The sequence below is a fragment of the Pseudonaja textilis genome, chromosome 3 (genome assembly GCF_049901715.1).
Source record: "Pseudonaja textilis isolate UNSWEBS1 chromosome 3, rPseTex1.2, whole genome shotgun sequence".
Classification (NCBI taxonomy): domain Eukaryota; kingdom Metazoa; phylum Chordata; class Lepidosauria; order Squamata; family Elapidae; genus Pseudonaja; species Pseudonaja textilis.
In genome coordinates this window covers 14,839,085-14,857,482 of record NC_141992.1, presented here as the reverse complement: position 1 = coordinate 14,857,482, position 18,398 = coordinate 14,839,085, and the positions used below count along the sequence as shown (strand labels likewise).

Here is an 18,398-nt window from a genome sequence, read left to right as displayed (position 1 = left end):
CCTGTTCAGCCTCTTTGCTTCTTCCTTCCCCTCTTTCTTTATTTTCCCTTCCTTGCTCTCTTCCCATCTTCCCTTGTTTTTCTTTTGTCTTTCCTCTTTCCTTTTCTCCTTTCCTGTCCTTTCCTGCATGCTCAAATGCAAAAGGGGAGAGATTTCTCCTTTTGTTTTTAGTTTGTTTTGCTAGCCCTCTGCCAGCGAAAAGGGAGCCCCGTACGCAGCCCTCCCAAACTCCATTTTCACTGGCAAAGGCATCCCGTGAGCCGGTCCTTTGCTGTTTCCTAGGCGGCCCTGCGGGCCAGATCTAAGCACCCTGTGGGATGGATTCGACCCGTGGACCTTGAGTTTGCCACAGTGGTGGGATTCAAAAAAATTTTTACTACCGGTTCTGTGGGCGTGGTTTGGTGGGCTTGGCAGGGGAAGGATACTGCAAAATTTCCATTCTCTCCCCACCCATTAACCTGCTTCCCAGCTCCATTCTCCTGTTCAAGGCAACCAAAGACCCAGCCAATCAGCTGGGACGCGGGAGGCAGTGCTGTGGTTCGCCAGCAGCAGGTGCAGATGGCTGAGGTCTCGGAGAGTGAGAACTCAGATGAGGGACCTGCGTGTGATGTAGGAATGGGGCCAAGACCATCAGGGAGTGGAGTGCTACCTTCGGAGATTGTGGAGGCTGGCAGCAGTGATGAAGAGGTCCCCGAGGAGCCTGTGCCCAGTACGCATGCCTGCAGGGCTGCTTGTAGGAAAGAGCAGCTGCAGCAGCACGGGCAACTCGGGAGTAAGACTGCAAGGTAATGCCCCCCCCCCTTAAGAGATAAAAGCCAGTCCGAGAGTCCAGTATTCTCTGCATGAAGCAAAGAAGTTCTTGCACTTCAAGCCTTGTGGAAGTTCAGACTATCTTGGTTTGTGTTTGAAGACTTTTTGTTTGGAATATTTCATGGCAACTTAATCTAGTGCTTTTGGCAGCCTTGCACAACCTTGGCAAGGCTCGTTCTTATCAGAGACAATTAGTTTTAATAGCCTTTTAACCCTGAATTGATGTAATTCAGAGACAAGCATTAAAAGGTTTTGCTTTTATCTGTTTGGTGTTTGTTTACTTGGAACAAGGTTTGAGTCAGAACAGGCAGAGAATAGATGGGGGGTGGGGTGGTATTTGCCGGTTCTGCGACTTACTCAAAATTTCCGCTACCAGTTCTCCAGAACTGCTCAGAACCTGCTGAACACCACCTCTGGTTTGTCACCCCTGTTTTAGTCCAATCTTCTGCTCAGACAGGAGACCTTATACTATTCTAGATAAAAGGCCAATCAAAAACAGGTGCCTTCAATTGTCACACACCTATTTGCCTTTAAGAAACAGATAATCCCTAACTACTGCCCATTATCAATGGGCCAGAAATATCTCTCAACCATGATGGGGTGGAATGTAGTCTAGAGTCGCAGGAGGGAGGGTCTCTTTCCCAGAGAGGAAACAAGACAGCAAAGCGTGAAGTTTTTGGTATGAAGGAAAAGGACGAAGGCGGACCCTTCCTAGCAATTCACAGAGTATATCTATTAATTATGCAGATTGTTGCTTGGGTCTAGCAAGGTTTCTGTCAATTAGTAAACACAATAAAGAAACAATTTGGAAGTAACACCCCATGCCATTCTTGGTTACAGTACATAACCACCAGCACATCCACCAGAGGAAGCCTTAATATTACTATTATCTAAAGAAAGTGCAATTCTCACAATGATTTAGTTTCTAAATCCACTAGTTCTATAGGCAGCCTTCATTTATGGGTGAGGATTCCCCATAGGGAAAGAGCTTTGTTCCGTCTGGTAAAGATTGCAAGATTTGTTTCTCTTGCCATGTACATGTATACATCCAAACTAAACTGTGTGGTTTGTCCGTGTCATATGATATGTGTGGGTATATGCATAATTTTGCATTTATTTATTTATTTAGCCATGTTTATGTAGTGTATATTGGAGGTGGACACCCTTTGAGAGTTGTATGCAACAGAATTTCATTTTAATGTATGCCACGGGTGTCAAACTTGTCGCATCACGTTGTTGTCACGTGACGCTTCATGGTGGTTTTTTCCCTTCATGGAGCTGGGGTGGGCGTGGCCTGCGTGTGACGCATCCAGCTCCTGGGCTGCCAGTTTGATACTCCTGATGTATGCCGATTAGTGCACATTCAAAGTGACAATAAAGTTAGTCTAAGTCTAAGAGGGGATGAATGAACGTATCTATCTATCCAGCAAAATATAGCAGGAAGCCCTTGAATCTGTCACTCTACTCTCAGTACAATGAAGCCAGCAAAAGTATTGCTTAGCATGTACATTCATCCAGGAGAAAAAAGAATTATGCACTGAACACATTCAGCATCACTATTTTAATGTCTGCTCCAAGGGTGGGATTCTACCGGTTCTGCCCGGTTCTATAGAACCAGTAACTCTGAAGAACAGCAGACACTGAACCAGTTTGGCCCACCCGCCCGCCTGGGCACTTACCTTTCCTTGATTTCCTGCTTTTTCAACCTCAGATGCTTTGTGCGGCACAGCTGAGGTTGAAAAAGCAGGAAAAAAGAGGCTTTTCAAACACTGCACACAGGCACGCAGCACTTTTCAGCTGTCCGGGCAGCACAGCTTAAGGTTTCTTTACACATGCACGCAGCACAAAATGTAGTCACTGAACCGGTAGTTGAATCCCACCCCTGGTCTGCTCTGTTTGGGGACCAGCCAAACATAGCCCCAACTTAATTGAGCTGCTTAAGTTTCTAACCATTTAAAAGTCTACCAACAAGTCCCTCGGAGACCCTGTCTTAGTGCAGTTGAGAGTGCACATGAAAAAGCTTTCTGTTTCAAAAATTAAAAGCCAGGGTCAGGGTGAAGTCTGTGGCAGGTAGGCATGGTTGGCAACAGAAGATCTGTAACTATATGCAGGGATTGAGATATCCCAGATTTACTTTTAGAAGGAAGAAATGAAGCCACTGTGCTTCACTTCAAATTCATTTCTTCATTGCAAAACATTGCAAAAAGGATAGCGGGAGAAAATAAACCTGATTTTGAACTACTTTGATAGCTCCAAATCCCTGCTGTTGAAAAATCATTTTGATACTTGAAAAGCTAGCAGGTCACTCAAAACACTAGGCAAGAAGACAGAACTGTCTTATTTATTGCTTTATCTGATATTATGGATTATAACCCTAAAAACAAAAACCACCTCAGTCCATCTTAACTTTCTACTTGGATCTAATAAGATATTTGGTAATCATGTGATATTTACCGGTATTAAATTAATATCCTGTCTTTTGTACCAGAACTCATTGAAACCTATATTGCATTCCCTGCAAAGCCTATAGCTTTTCCCCACAACTCTAACCCTGTGAAGTAGGCTAGGTAGAAAATGTGTTACTGCCCCAAAGATGCCCACTCAGCTTCCATGGCTGAGGGCAAAGCTTAGATCTCTCCATTCCTATTCCGCCACGCCACCATGGTTTGCTTTTAGCTATCAGTCAAATGTTTCGAACTCCAGCTTCTAAGATTTTTCAACATTGTCAATTTGAAGATATATAAGGACTTCAAGTCCCAGAATTCCCCAGACAGTACATGACTAGCTAGGGAATCCTGGGAGTTGTACATATCTTAAAGTTGCTAAGGTTATGAAACACTATTGTAGGATATGAGTAACAGTAGCCTCACATTCTGCACAGGTTCAGAAGTCTATCATTAATGTATTTTACATATTAATTTAGTCTGTATGGCTACCCATCTCAACAAGCGAACTCAAAATTCCAGATGTTTTTCCATAAAGTAAATGAATGTCAGCCATGTTTGGGTGGCTTCAAATTTTACAAAACTTGCCAGGGAATGTCATGTTTATGTACACAAATGTCAACTCCCATCACCATTTGAGCAACTAGCAATCCTTCTTCTTTGCTTCATGAAGGCCCACTGTGTGCACACAAATATTCTTCTTTATATAGATTAGCATGTCTTTTATATATTCTGCTATCGTACCAAGAATAATTTCATGCCGTTGAAAGCTATAAAATGCAAATACAGCAAGTGCAAGTGGCAGAGGGGAAAAAACTTGCACAAAGAGGAGGACAAAACCCCAATCTTAACAATTCTCATTTATCCAGTTAAACAAGCTCAATATCGTACAATAATGGGAAAAGATGATAGCAATCTCTCTTATCCCATCTACCCCCACCAAACAGACTTCTTAATCAGAAAATTCTTCCATACAAACTTTAGATGTTTTTAATAAACTCAGCAGTCACCTCTTCATTAGTGAATCTGATATTTTATTAGTTGCTTAATTGATATTTAGGAGCTGCTTTCTAAACCCACCCCAGCCCCAGCAAACAGAAGCAGACACCTAACACACGATGCCTGTATTTCTGAAACCCTTTTGTTACAGTATAAAATCTGCAGGCCAAGAGATCAATGACTTGGGATTTCAAAGGAAAAAGACCAAAGAGCACAAGAAAATATTTTTTCACACTTAAGAAAATCAGCCAACATATCCATCTGCTGACGGAAGTTCTTCTCTGCAAAATAAGATAAAAAATCGAGGAGTAGGATTTGTGTTTATGCCACCTCCAGATTCTTTGCTATATTAGCTACTATTGGTTATTGTGGCCACTCTTCTGGAATTGGCCTTGGACAGACTTAAGAAAACCATCTAAGCTTAAAACATGAGCCAAGGTTCAACCAGGCTACCCACAGAGCCTGCTGTCAATTCCAGAATATGGGAAGGGAGAAAAAAGAACAGAAGGGTTCTGAATATGGCATTGTCTTAGATTTAGCACACACACACACACACCTCACCATCTGGTATTTGGGGCATAAGAGACACAGGAAGCCTCATCTATTTTGGGCAAGGGACAGGAGGTTTGGATGCTTTCCCTGGTTCTCCATCCATCCTGCATTACAAATAGGAGCCCAGATGGTTCAGCCCACACAAGAAACAGATTTATTAAGTCTCACACATTATGCTACTTTTGGAGAGAATTCCCCATATTCTCCAGAGCACAATATTGTAAAGAAGCATCCTTTAAAAAAGAAAAAGAAGAAAGAAAGCGTGCTAAAAGCAAGGAACAATTTGGCCGCTTAAAAAGACGGTGAAGGAAAATCTGTTTATTTCAAACAGAGATTGGCTCTTTGAGAAGGCAGTAGTGATTAATTTTCACTCTGCTGACATTCTCAATGTAAAGTGGTCAACAGTTACTCCTTGGCCGTTTCATTCTGTGCAGAATTTACTTTTTTCAAAAAGCCAGGAAAGTCAGCACTCTCCCACTCTTTCCATATATATTACTGGCTGGGAAATCCTGGCAGTTGAAGTCCATACATCTTAAATTTACCCAGATTGAAAAACACCGAACCAGGGCAACAGCTCCTCTTAAGCTAATTAAAAGAATACCAAACATGAAAATTGGTTCAGCCTTATGGAAGCCAATATGCTAACTCAGGGGTTTTTTTGTTTTTGCAAACAGGTGTATTCAGTTTCTCCCACTTCTGACTGCAATTATATACAGCCCCACGTCCCAAAGGTGCTAATTCATTTTGAAGGCAACTGGACTGTCTGATTTTTCTTTCAAGACGTTTCGCTTCTCATCCAAGAAGTTTCTTCACTTCTTCAGCTTCTTGGATGAAAAGCCAAACGATTTAACAACAACAACAACAACAACAACAAAAAACAAACCCAGATAATTCACTTGTCTTTAAAATAAAAGCTCCTTTGGGACAATTATGAGCTGGAATGAATGAGAATCTCCTGAGCCATTTTGCCCCATATGGAACAAAGTCCTTTGAATTTATCAGGAAAAACTCTTATTTTCTTAACGGCACATCATTATCATTATTACTAACGGCAACGTTTAAACTCGGATGGGAGTGGATTTTCTCTTCGTTAAGGAAAAACCCTTCGAGTTTACCAAAGCAAAATTAGTAAAAGCTTTTGCGGCGTCTTAAAAGGTCAATACGTTTATTTTAGCAGAAGCGTTCACGGATCAGCTACTAAACATGCCCTTTACGGTTCTGCTGTTCCCGATTGTCTTTTTTTTTTTCGTTTTAATTTTATTTCCAGCTAACTGACCTTCCCCTGCAATCCAAGAGTAATTCCGCGGTTAGATTCTCTTAATACCCTCGAACCTCAAAACTTTTCCAAACCCGTCGCAGGCTATAAACCAGGGTACGAAGCAAGCTAACGGCGGGCTTCACTTTTGAGCGCTCGAGAAATAGGACCGCGCTGCTTATTCCGGACACCGTTGTTTTGAGGCTTAACGATCCCGCGTTCGGGAACAGGTACCCCGTTTTCCGCCGCGCGATTTCCACCGTCTCTTCCACGGCAGCCCCATCCATCAAGCCGCGCGCGCTCCGTTTGACGTTTGCCTGTTAATATTTGAATAAAGGAGAATATTTTGGGTGGACCCGAGGGGGAGTTCCTTGGTGCTCCCTGTTTGTTTGCTTGCAGACGTTTCATTACCCAAAGGAGGCAACCTCATCAGTGTTAGCAAATAAGCTCAGAGAGGATGAAGTACCCCTTCACTTTAAGGTTTCTCCGGGGAAAATAAACCAACCCCCCCCCCCCAACACACACACTCCCGGAGCTTGCTAGGCTGGAGGGGGAAGAAACCCATCCTCGAGGGAGCGGACCTGGCTTTCCCGAAAGCCCTCAACAACCCCGATTGAAACTCGACGGCGCCAAGGAACGCCAATCCCGGGCCGAGCCGCGCAAGTCCTACACTCGCACTCCCGTCCCACCCGCTCCCCAAATTCGCCGAGCAGCCGAGCCTTGCGTAACTCTCACCTAAGAAGAGGGCCACGAGCGCCCAGGATCGGAGCATGGCCAAAGCGGAGGCTCCTCTCTTTCAAACGAGCCGGTTCCCCTTCAAAAAGAAAAAAGAAGAAGAAGAAGAAAAAGGGCCGCGGGGGACGCTCAGTGCGCGTTGCTTCGGCAGAAAAGCCACCTGGCGTCCATGGAGGTGCTGCGGACCCGGGAACCGAGCCGAGCCCGCTACCAAAGGAGGCCGCCGAGGGTCGCTCTTTCGGCTGCTGCTCCGAGAGAGAGAGAGAGAGAGAGAGATTGCAGGACGCCGACGCCGCCTCGTCCCGCTGCAAAGCGCGCTCCTTCGCCTCCAGCCCCGTCTGCGGAGAGCTCCGGCAGTTCCCCGGGCCCGCGCCAGAAGAGGTGGAGACTCCCCAGCCGCACACGCCCCACGCGCGCGGGGCGCCGCTGTAGCTGAAGCTCTCCCCCCGTCCACCCCGTCCACCCCCACGCCAGCAGGCGGAGAAGGGGAAAGCGCCCCGCTGGATTTCCCGCGCGCGCACACGAAAGGCGGGATGTGGTCAGCCAGGTCTTGGTAAGTAAAGCCTTAGTAAGACCACACTCAGATTACCGCGTCCAGTTTTGGTCACCAGACTATAATGTCGAGACTCTAGAAAGAGTGCAGAGAAGAGCAACCAGGATAATGAGGGGACTGGAGGTTAAAACATACGAGGAACGGTTGCTGTGTACCTTTATTTTTAGTTAGTTTAGTTTGTCAAGCATGTATTCTCATGTTTTTTAAAATATCTTTTGAGGTTTTACTATCAAGTATAAGTATGAACATAACATAGTATAAGTATACTTATAAGTATGAACATAACATAGAAACATAAGTTTAAACTGGTATGTATATACATAATAAATGTATACCTGTTGGATAACTGATTCTTTAAAATAAAATAAAAATAAAACTGATTCTTTTAAAAAAAATAACTTTAAAAAAAACCCAAAAGATGAGTTCTGAAATTGTTCTCAAGCTTTTAGCAGCAGCAGCCATCAAAGGTACCATATTTCCTTCTGTGTGTCCAAGAAATGTGTCTGTGTACGTTTGCCTCTATGAGTACAGTGAGAAGTGCAGGGCAGATGTCTATCATGGATGTTATTACTATGTTGGGTGATCTTATAACTGTGGAGAGTCATTTAATTCTGGCAATAAATAAATGGGGTCAGTTTTGAGTTATGCAAAAAATAGGAAGGATAATTTAAGAATGGGGCAGCTGTGAGGGTTCTCCCCGTTTCACCTTTAGGAAATCTCTCTTTTTCCTTCTCTTGCAGTCTCCAGCCAATCCGGTCCATTTTCTATCTCAGTAATTGTTTTACCTCATTTTCCTAGCAATCCAAATCCAGCCCCCTTCTGTTCTGATTTTCAGAGCATTATTTTCTTGCCTGAGGGCAGTGGATAGAATCAGAAAAGTCAGTAGAGAAACAGACTGCCAGAAGTTCCAGCATTGCACTCCCTACCCCCTCCCAAAACAACAACAACTTAGAAACAGCAACTTAGCTGGGAAAGTAGACCATCGTCTTGGGTATGAGAAGCATAGAGCTGATCTAGAACCAGCACAAAGAGTGTATATAAGGCCAGAGGCTACAGAGATAAGCAATGGAAGGAAAGAACGCTCTCCATTATAGAGAAATATTACTGCTGCCTACACACAAGATATAGGAGATAATTTAAGACAGTGTTTCATAGCTTGGTACCTTCTGGTTGGGCTGAATTGTGAATCCCAAAAACTTGTTGTTTGTTGTTTGAGTATTATAAAATTAGTCCAATGCATCTGGATGGCACCAGGTAGGCAAAACATGGCTTCACCTAAGCCTAAGGCTATCAGGAGTCATATTAACCCAAAATTTTAACTTGAATCAAACTCAACTTCTGAGTGACCCCATCAATGTAGCTTTTGTGATGGCAACAATATAGAAGTGGATTGTTATCACTGTCCTCTGAGATGTTTTTTAAAATATCTTTTGAGGTTTTACTATCTTTTGAGTTTTTACTATCAGCTTTGGGATTCTTCAATGGTTCCCCCATCCAAGTGTCACTTTGAACATTTAGCCACTTTATGTCCTAGAAAGCCAAAGCTGTCCCAGGGCTGCCTCCTACTAAGTCTCTTAGCTTACATATACAATTGCAACTCAGTCCTTAGGAGAGATTTTCTATTATAGAGCTCACACAAGTAAGCTTCCCTGGAATATACAGATAAAGATACAGATTAACAGAGTTGGAAGGGACCTTGTAGGTCATCTAGTCCAACCTCCAGCCCAAGCAGAACCTACACCATTGTTGACAGATTGTCCAGTCCCTTCTTGAAAGCTTCCAGTGATGAAGCTGCCACGAATTCTGGAGGCAAGTTGTTTCATTGGTTGATTGTTCCCACTGTCAGAAAATTTATCCTTATTTTCAGATTGAATCTCTTCTTGTTCACTTTCCATCCATTATTCCTTGTCCGGCCTTCAGGTGCTTTGGAGTATAGCTTGACCCCCTCCTCTCTGTGGCAGTCCCTCAAATAGTGGAACACTGCTATCATATCTCCCCTTGTCCTTCTCTTCACTAGACTAGCCAAGCCCAGTTCCTGCAACCGTTCATTGTATGTTTTAGCCTCCAGTCCCCTAATCATCTTGGTTGCTCTTCTCTGCATTCTTTCTAAAGTCTCAACATCTTTTTTATAATTTGGTGACCAAAACTGTATAATCTATTAGGAAAATGACAGCAATTTAGGTCAGATCTCATGTTTCGCTTTACATGCAAGCAACACCCATCCAGTCTCAATGATCAGAATCAGGTGATATTTTTATTTTTGACAATGTACTCCCCACAACTTTGCAAGAACAGAATGTTCTGTAGCAAATCATCTCATAATTTCTCCAGTATCTTTCAATAAAATATTTGAAAATATCCTAGGACTTACAGCATTTTGGTCATGATCTAGTTCTGGTTCTTCTTCTCTCATGAATCATGTTATTTTAATCAAATCACCAATGGTAGACACTAAATGTAGCAAAAGGCATGAAAAATAGTGTAGATGAACCATATAAAGTTGGAGGCTGGCTAGAAATATGAATTGGAAGGCACCAATACATTCCAGTGGTGTCTATATATAAAAAAGAAAGAAAAACATTTTCATCTCTCCCAGAAAACCTTCCAGTTAGTTTGTTCTGACCTTGGTAATGGGTTGGCAATTCTTGTATGACCGTATCTGCCAATAAATTAAGATTGAGCCAAATTGAAGTTGAGACTGGAATAAGAATCTCCTCGCAGTGGCCTCTCTCAGGATCCTCCATTAAGTTTCATTCTGTCTGACGCCATTCTCAGTTGGCAAAATTATCTGAATCAAAGAGCTAAATCGGCCTCATTTGGAAAGAAAATGCATTGAGAAAGATGTCACCAGCTCTAGACATGACACTAAGTGGGTCTGACTCCCCCGCCCAGAAAGAAAGACAGACACACTCATATTGCTTATTGGCACCAGCTAAAAATACAGCCTTGACTAAAGGAGAATGTAAAGCAATTTTCTTTTCTTCCAATAAAAGGAAGCATTATAATCATTCATGTCCCAAGGTTCTTCCAGATAGATGAAGGATTAAAGAATAGGATAAAATAACTTGGATGTTTTAATGCCCACCCCACATTCTCAGTTCCATTTTGAGATGTGTCACTAAGCCTATTTTTATTGATCAAACAGAATTGTAAATGGTTTGTGGAGAATTACAGTGTATAAAAAAACTTCACGGTATTCAGGAAATAATGAAATAATTTCTTATAGCCATTCATGTGCAGTAGGTAATTACATTTAGACTTCAGAGTACTTGTTCCTTCTGGAAAAAAAAATGCCCATCAAAATGTGGTTAGAAAATAAAGTTACTTTCAGAAGAAAACATAATCTATTCCTTTTGGAGCCCTCCCAAACTTTAATGAGATCCAGAAATTAAGTACATCAACTATGAAAAATTACAGAGTAAATGATTTTGTAACAACTTTGAATGTTTTGCGTCTGATTCTTCTCAGGCAACGTTTCCCGATGATATCTGTGAGCTGAAATTAATACAGCTTCTCAGCAGTGAAATTCCTTTAGGGATGTTTTGCAGCCATTTTCCTCCCTGTTTATTACTATTATTATTTTGTGGTTCTTATTATTAATGGAGAATCAGAATGCATGCATTTAGTTTCAACACAAAAGTTTCAGAAGGGCTCACAAATTCATATAAAATATTTTTTGTGCTTTTTCATGTTATAAGGTTCCCAAAGTGAAAAAAAAGGCTTTATGCACTTTTTGTGGAGGATGGATAGATGGACGGAAGCTAAAGAATACCAGCTATACACATAGTAACTCCTCTCAACAACAGTTAAGACATTGTCCATAAAGCTGGAAATCTATCAAGATGCAAGTATATGGTGTCTCCTCTTTGCAGACTACCATTGAACTCATAGTTGCTAGTGATTATATTTTTCCAGGTCATTCAGATGGCTTTAATTTTAATTTAATGTTTTTTCCTGTGTCTTCAAATATTCCAGATGCATGCAGAATTTCATTAGACATGGTTTTGCCTAAACTGGTCCATAATCAAACCACTATAATTTATGAAATCTGATTAATTTGAGGAACTGAGGGTATTATTTTTGTGTTCTTGATCCCACACTGCAGATAAGGTATGATCTCTGTATTCTTGACAGGATTTCATTCTATGGTGCTTTCTCTAAGTTTGAGCCAGTCAGTATCTTCTACTTAATTTCCCATACACTGGTTCACCATTTTTTCCAGATAATTCAAGAAGTCCACAAGTGTAAAAGTGTATGCCAGAAAACATGGGTCAGACTAAATACAGTATATTCTCCAGTTTTGGATCAGAGGTTACTACCATGTTTTCCCGAAAATAAGACCCGTCTTATTATTTGTTTTGCCTCCAAAAGAGGCATCGGGTCTTATTTTCAGTAGATGTCTTCCACTGTCTCACCTTGCGGCGGCGGCATTAGTAGCCCCGCCCAGCAGACGCCGGCCCACTTCTGCGGCTGCTTGCCACCACTCGCACATGGCACCCCAGCCTCTGTTTCGCCATCAGAAGCCTTCAGGAAAGGCCTCACCTCACAGGCTTATTGTGGGGAAAATAGAAGGAGGAAGGTGTGTTACATATGTTATCTAACACATCTTCCTCCTCCTATTTTCCCCACAAGTCTGTGAGGTGAGATGGCCTGAGAGAGAATGGGTGGCCGAATGTCATCTAGCTAGCTTTCATGGCTAAGGTAGAATCTGAGCTGTTTCCCGCTTTCTAGCTTGGTAACTTAACCTCTACTTGACCAAACTGGTTCTTTGCACTACAACATCCACCACGCTCATCTAACACTTGGTGGGAAAGAGTGAGCAAGTGCTGGAAGAGGGAGGATTTGGGCCTAGTTTTTTTTCTAGCAGTAGCCGTGTACTTTAATGTCCTTGAGGTACACCAATTCTACCCCTAACTATGGTGCAAACGTGCCATGGCAACATCCAATAGCTAACAGTAGTCAGTGGCAGCTGCGAAGTTGAGAAACGCTGGTTTGGATGCTAAAAAGGACTAAAAATATTATTAACATGCTTAGCTGGAGATTATTCTGTCTTAGACAAGTCTGGACAAATTCCTGGTTGTCCTTGGCTCCTGATGGTTTCAATAAGAATTTACAGACCTGAAAGCCATCTGAATCACGTTGTAGCTCTTCAAGGCCAATGAACGTGCAATGAAGGGGAACAAAGGCATACAAAGGAAAGGTGTGCCTCCTTGCCTCTCTGAAGGGCACCATTTATAATTAGGCAGCCTCTTCACAGATGACATTCATTGCTCACGAACACCTCCAGGGATAACTGCTGAGAACGTAAAAGAAATTAATTGCCCAGTCCTCTCTTAGTCTGTTTCCCATGATAAAAAGTCCGACATTTAGGCAAGAAAAACCCAAAGTACACATATAGACTGGGTGAAACCAGGCTTAATAGCAGTAATTGTGAGAGGAATCTTGGTGGACAGCCAGCTAAATATGAGCCAGCAGTGTGCAGCAGCAGCCAAAAAAGCCAATACAATTCTAAGTTGCATTAACAGAGGGATACAATCAAGATCAAGGGATATAAAGCCTTAGTAAGACCACACCTAGAGTACTGCATCCAGTTTTGGTCACCACACTATAAAAAAGATGTTGAGGCTCTAGAAAAAGTGCAGAGAAGAGCAACCAGGATGAATAGAGGACTGGAGACTTAAAACATATGAAGAACGGTTACAAGAACTGGGCGTGGCTAGTCTAGTGAAGAGAAGGACCAGGGGAGACATGATAGCAGTCTTCCAATATTTGGGGGGCTGCCACAGAAAGGAAAGGATCAAGCTATTTTCTAAAGCGCCTGAAGGCCAGACAAGAAATAATGGATGGAAACTGAACAAGGAGAGATTTAACCTGGAAATAAGGAGAAACTTTCTGACAGAACAATCAACCAATGGAACAATTTGCCCTCGGAAGTTGTAGGAGCGCCATCACTTGAGACTTTCAAGAAGAGATTGGAGTGCCATTTGTCAAAAATGGTGTAGGGTCTCCCACTTAGGCAAGGGGGTTGGACTAGATAACCTACAAGGTCCCTTCCAACTCTGCTTATATCTGTAAAACATACTATGGGCTTTGCTGAACAGTATGAAAGCATTCCAGTTTATTTGAAGGCATTGCTCCTATCTGTAGCTTGCAATTACAACTTTTTGATGGTGCTGGAAAGTACAAATTCCCAAGGCAGCCAAAGATGTATGTCTGCTGCAGAAAATAAACTTCACATTTCTGGTTTGGGTGCACCAAACTGAAGGTGCTTGTTCCACCACCTCATTCTGGCATGGCAAGCATCAGATATGTATTTCTTCTGACTCTCCCTCCATCAATCTTCTAAAAACTCATGTGAAAATAAAACCAATCTGGGATCTCTGGCCTGGCTGTCCTTCTAAATGGCAGATCCTTCCTGCCCTGAGCTCACCACATCTTTCCAAGCACATCCTTCTTTATAGCTGAGGATGGGAAATATATTTGTGGTTTTGGGGAAGAGGCAGAGATGATGTCAGTTCAGGCCTGGGCTAAATGCCATCTTCTTAACGGACCAAACAACTATTAAAAGTGCTCAGTGCTTTGGGGAAACATTGTCAGCCTCCGATTCTTTCTGCTAGCCACCTCCTCTACCTGTTCATTTTAAACGTACTTCAGTGGCACATGTGCACAACACACTAAGTTATGCAGTGGTTTGGTCGACAGGTTTATCCAGAGGCAGGCCGTGGATGAAATTAGAATTGAGAAATATCCAAACCGTGATTTGGAATCATGGCTGCTCATGTCTTAACTTACTCTGACATGTCGCCAAAGTACAAAGAAAGCTTGTGGTGAAGCCACCGTCACGATCCATGAAAATGAGATGGAAGAAGTGCAGAGTAGATGCTGTGATACAGATTTATAAAATCATGCATGTGGAAAATGTAAATAAATAAATAGAAATCTAAGCTATGATGAAGGGATTTGAGACTGATAAAAATACAATTGTTATAAAATACCTTTTAAATGGTGGATTCTTCTATCATCTCCGAGTGGTGGCAGGCATTCATTCAAAGAGTTTTAATAAAGCTAAATGAATACATGGAAGCTGCGAATGGCAACTAATCAAGGTTTGATTCTGCTCTTCTGAATCATGTGGCTTAAATTCCATCTACTGGAGAGAACAAGTGGAAGACTGATTGTTCTCCAAGTCTTCTGAAGATATACATATTTTTCTCAACCTGCATATAGCTCTCAATTGTCCATGGGGAAAACTGTTAACTGAAAATGAACTAAATTGGACACACTTGAGGAATTTCCCAACTCATTGATGTGGTCTCACTTTTTGCTCAATGAGTCTGTCAGATACAGGAAATGTTCCCCATTCACAGTTTCCCACTTCCTGCGTTAGCAGCTGCCTGTTCAATCTAGAGATGGAACTTTACAAAAGCAGCCAAAATTTCTGGCTGCTCTGCATATCTCCTGGCTCTAGTTTTGGAATGGTGAAGCCTGTGTCCTCATCACAGCCCCTACCTTACAGCTTGTCCTGGAATCCTTTGGAAAGTGGTTGGCATGCCACACTTGGTGAAAAGATGAGGAGGAAGCCCATCCTTTGGGGGAACTTTGTAGGGGGCGTGCATAAGTGCACCAACATGTCTACCGTCCCTGTCCTATTGTTTATTTTTCTTATATGTATCCATTTCATGTATTCATAACTATGTTTATACTTATACCTGTTATCTTATAATCGCTTGACAAAATAAAAAAATAAAAATAAAAACAACTTCCAACAGTTTGCAAAATTCACAGGGCAGTGGTATGGAAAGACTCAACAACTTCCTTGCTTCTGGTTTGCTGATGACTTCCCCTATTCCCATTGAAATGCTTCATCAAAATGCTCTTGTTTAAAGAATTCTCATTCATTTATAAATTCATAAAAACTACATTAGTAAATTGCCCAGCACCTTATAAAAATTTGAATGTAGTAGTTCCAATTTAAGCTCGAGCACTGGGCTGGATTTTTCACATCCACAGTACAAAAGTTAATCTCATTTTAATTTCTGTCTACTCCCTTGTCTACAGAAAAGAATAATAAACACAAGTTGCCTCCTTCCAGAAATGCATCCTAGACCACCCCTGTTTCCTTCCAGGAGGGCAAAGAAATGTGCTCCAAGTAATACATCTTCACAAGCTTAGCACGGATGTTGCCCCACAATTTGTCAAGTGACGTTCATGCAGATAAGTTAGTTAGCTACTCCTTTGTTCATTCAGTAATACTTCATAATAGATCATTCTTAGATTTCAAGGTCTTAAATAGTGTAACCATCCCTAACTAAGATGTTTCAATAAAGGGGATGTTTCGGCTAGCCAGCAATGTAAAGGAAGAGAAATAAGGAAGACCTATCTCCATAATTTCTTCTAAACAGAAATGGAGTTTTAATATGGGTGGACTATCGTTACGCAAGCAAATGAATGAAGTGAAGGGTCTTCCTCCTACTCACCATCATTCATTCTTTAATCGCCTCCATTTTTGAATAGTGTATGTTGGAAGAAAGGCAGTTGAAGGGAGCTTTCCTCGTCAAATTTCCTGGAATATAGCTAGCTTTCTTAAGTGAAGTTTTGGTTGGAGTCAAGAAGGCTATTCCTCACAAAGACACACAGCAGAACAATAGGTGCATCAAATCTAATTGTGGCACAAACCCAATTAATTTTATTTATTAGATTTTTTTATCCCACCTTTATTACTTGTACTTAATAAGTAACTGAAGATGGCAAACATTCCTAATACTCTTCCCTTCCTCCTCTTATTTCCCCATAACCACTCCTAGTGGGGTGGAGTGGTTTAGGGTGGGCTGAGAGAGGGTGACTGGCACAACATCACCATGTCTTAAGGTGGGACTAGAACTCATAGTCTCCTGTCTGTGGAGATTCTCAGTCATCCAGTTCATGGTTGTCCCTTAAGGTGCTTTTTCAAGAGGCAAGAGGACTTTCTTGTTTTCCTCTGAAGACATTTTGCTTCTCATTCAAGAAGCTTCTTCAGCTCTGACCAGATGGTGGGGAATGGAAGGATTTATATTCCTTGCAGATAGACGGTCATTTGCATTCTTTTAGAGTCTCCTGGTTTCTAGGCTGCCACCTCAACCACCACACCAAACTGGCTTTCTCTACAGACTTTTACTGTCCTCTACTGATAAATTTTCAATATCTGTGTCCAATATACCATAAGCCTTTCCTCTTCAAGCATAAGTGCTGGTCACAGCAAGTGCATTCGGTTACAAAATAATGTGTAATCTGTTAACCTCGACGCCTTCCCAATGCTTTTATTTTTCATTTGAAGACAGATTAAATTGGAGAAGCAAAACTGCATCATCCATTTCCCTTCCCCTCTTGGTTCCTGCCATTCCTGCCATGGGTGGGATGTGAAATGTGATAGTTTGTATAAACAGAACCTGAGTCTTCCATCTCCTCTCCTGTTCAGCTTGGCTGCTTGAGATTTTCAAAGGTCATCTCTATAATTGAACTTGGAAGAACAAGATGACTCCTCTCACCCTTGTTTGTGAGGGCATGTGGCTTTTCTGATAGAAGGATGAAATGAGGCTAAACGAGGTTGTCTAATTTAACAGTAAGATCCTAAAAGTTTAGCGGACTTCTCAGATGAGCAATGTTATAACATTGTACCCTTCGTAAGTGAAATAAATAAGCAGGGTTGGCACCATCTGAGAAAAGGCAATATACTAATATTTATTCTTCCTACCAAGAAAATTGCAGGTAACACTTAAAACCAACTAGAATTTAATGCCAAGTAACAGCTGGTTCTGATATTTTCAAAAGTAAGGCAACAAGCATCATTTATCTCTGCATCCCTTCTTAAGTTTAACAATAAACTGTTTTAGAACTTAAGTAGACCATTTTGAATGTCTGTGGCCTACTTTTACATTCTATACAAAAACTGGAAAAAGTGGTTTAAACATCAGTAATTCATCTTCCTCCTCACACACACACTTGTTTTAGTGTTGTTTTGTCCATCTTTTAAGGGTTTCTGAAGAACCTGCACAATGGTTTACGATCTTGAAATGGTCTAGTAAAAAGTTTTAATAGAAAATAATTTCTATAGGTGAGGGTTGAGCTGTGGAGTCCTTGGTACTCTCTGACCTTTTTTGTTTCCTTGCAAGCATTTCATTACCCAACTAGGTAACCCCATCATTGCTAGTGAGTGTGGAGTGTGCTTTCTGTCTATATACAGTAGCTTTTCCTACCAGTGTTGGTAGGGGTGTATATTTAGGATATTGTTTTTGACTTGATTGTTTGGGTCTTAGGTATGTGGTCTTTAATTTCAGTGAGCTGGAAATTTTACAAGTTGAAGTCTGATATCTGCTAAATTTGAATGATTTGGGGTAATTTTGATAACAACATTTGGGTAATTCTGATAACAACATTTGGGTAATTCTGCCCTAAAATATTTCTCTTTTTTAAATCATTGCATAAATCTGAATTGTTCTCTTTTCTTTGTTCATGGCTGGAATGCAATCACCTGCCAGAAGTTTTGGATTTTGCAACCTTTAATCCATGACAATCTTTCCAGAAACTTGTAAGAGTTGGAATCCAAAAACATCTGGAAGATACTGAGTTGCCCACCTTGGACTGTCTGTTTTGTGAGATACATTTCAGTGTTTCTCCAGCTGCTAAATACCCAGTGTCACATCTTTAAAGGTCAAGCCTCACAAAATGTTCTTTTCACAGACATTCCAAGAGGTTAAGAATTGGAGTTGGAATGGATCTTGATTAGATCTCTTCAAAATATTCAGAGATGGGCTATCTTTGATCTCAAAACACCTTTCCTAGTGCCATCTCAATGATGTGAGGATGCAACATCCCAGAATTGTCTTTAAATTAGCCTAAGGGTTTCTATTTAATTATTAAAACCATTAACTAATATAGAAAAGAGAATCTCACAAAAGTGCACACTAGTTAAAGACTAGTAAGAAATATGCTGCATTGTAGAAAGGATTCTATTTTATTTCTCAACTCCTCGAAAGAAGAATGTAATGAATAAATATCCCACTCCAATTCAACA

At 41.4% G+C, this 18,398-nt stretch overlaps 1 protein-coding gene across 1 annotated transcript in view; it reads right to left on the bottom strand.

The window, feature by feature from the left end:
* Window positions 1-7,150, bottom strand: part of APCDD1L (APC down-regulated 1 like) — an 84,797-nt gene extending 77,647 nt beyond the window's left edge. Inside the window, exon 1 of the mRNA XM_026697443.2 lies at window positions 6,796-7,150. Within this exon, the coding sequence (XP_026553228.2) occupies window positions 6,796-6,832 (37 nt within the window). The 5' untranslated portion in view covers window positions 6,833-7,150. The remainder of the gene's footprint in view (window positions 1-6,795) is intronic.
* Between the last annotated feature and the right edge of the window lie 11,248 nt (window positions 7,151-18,398).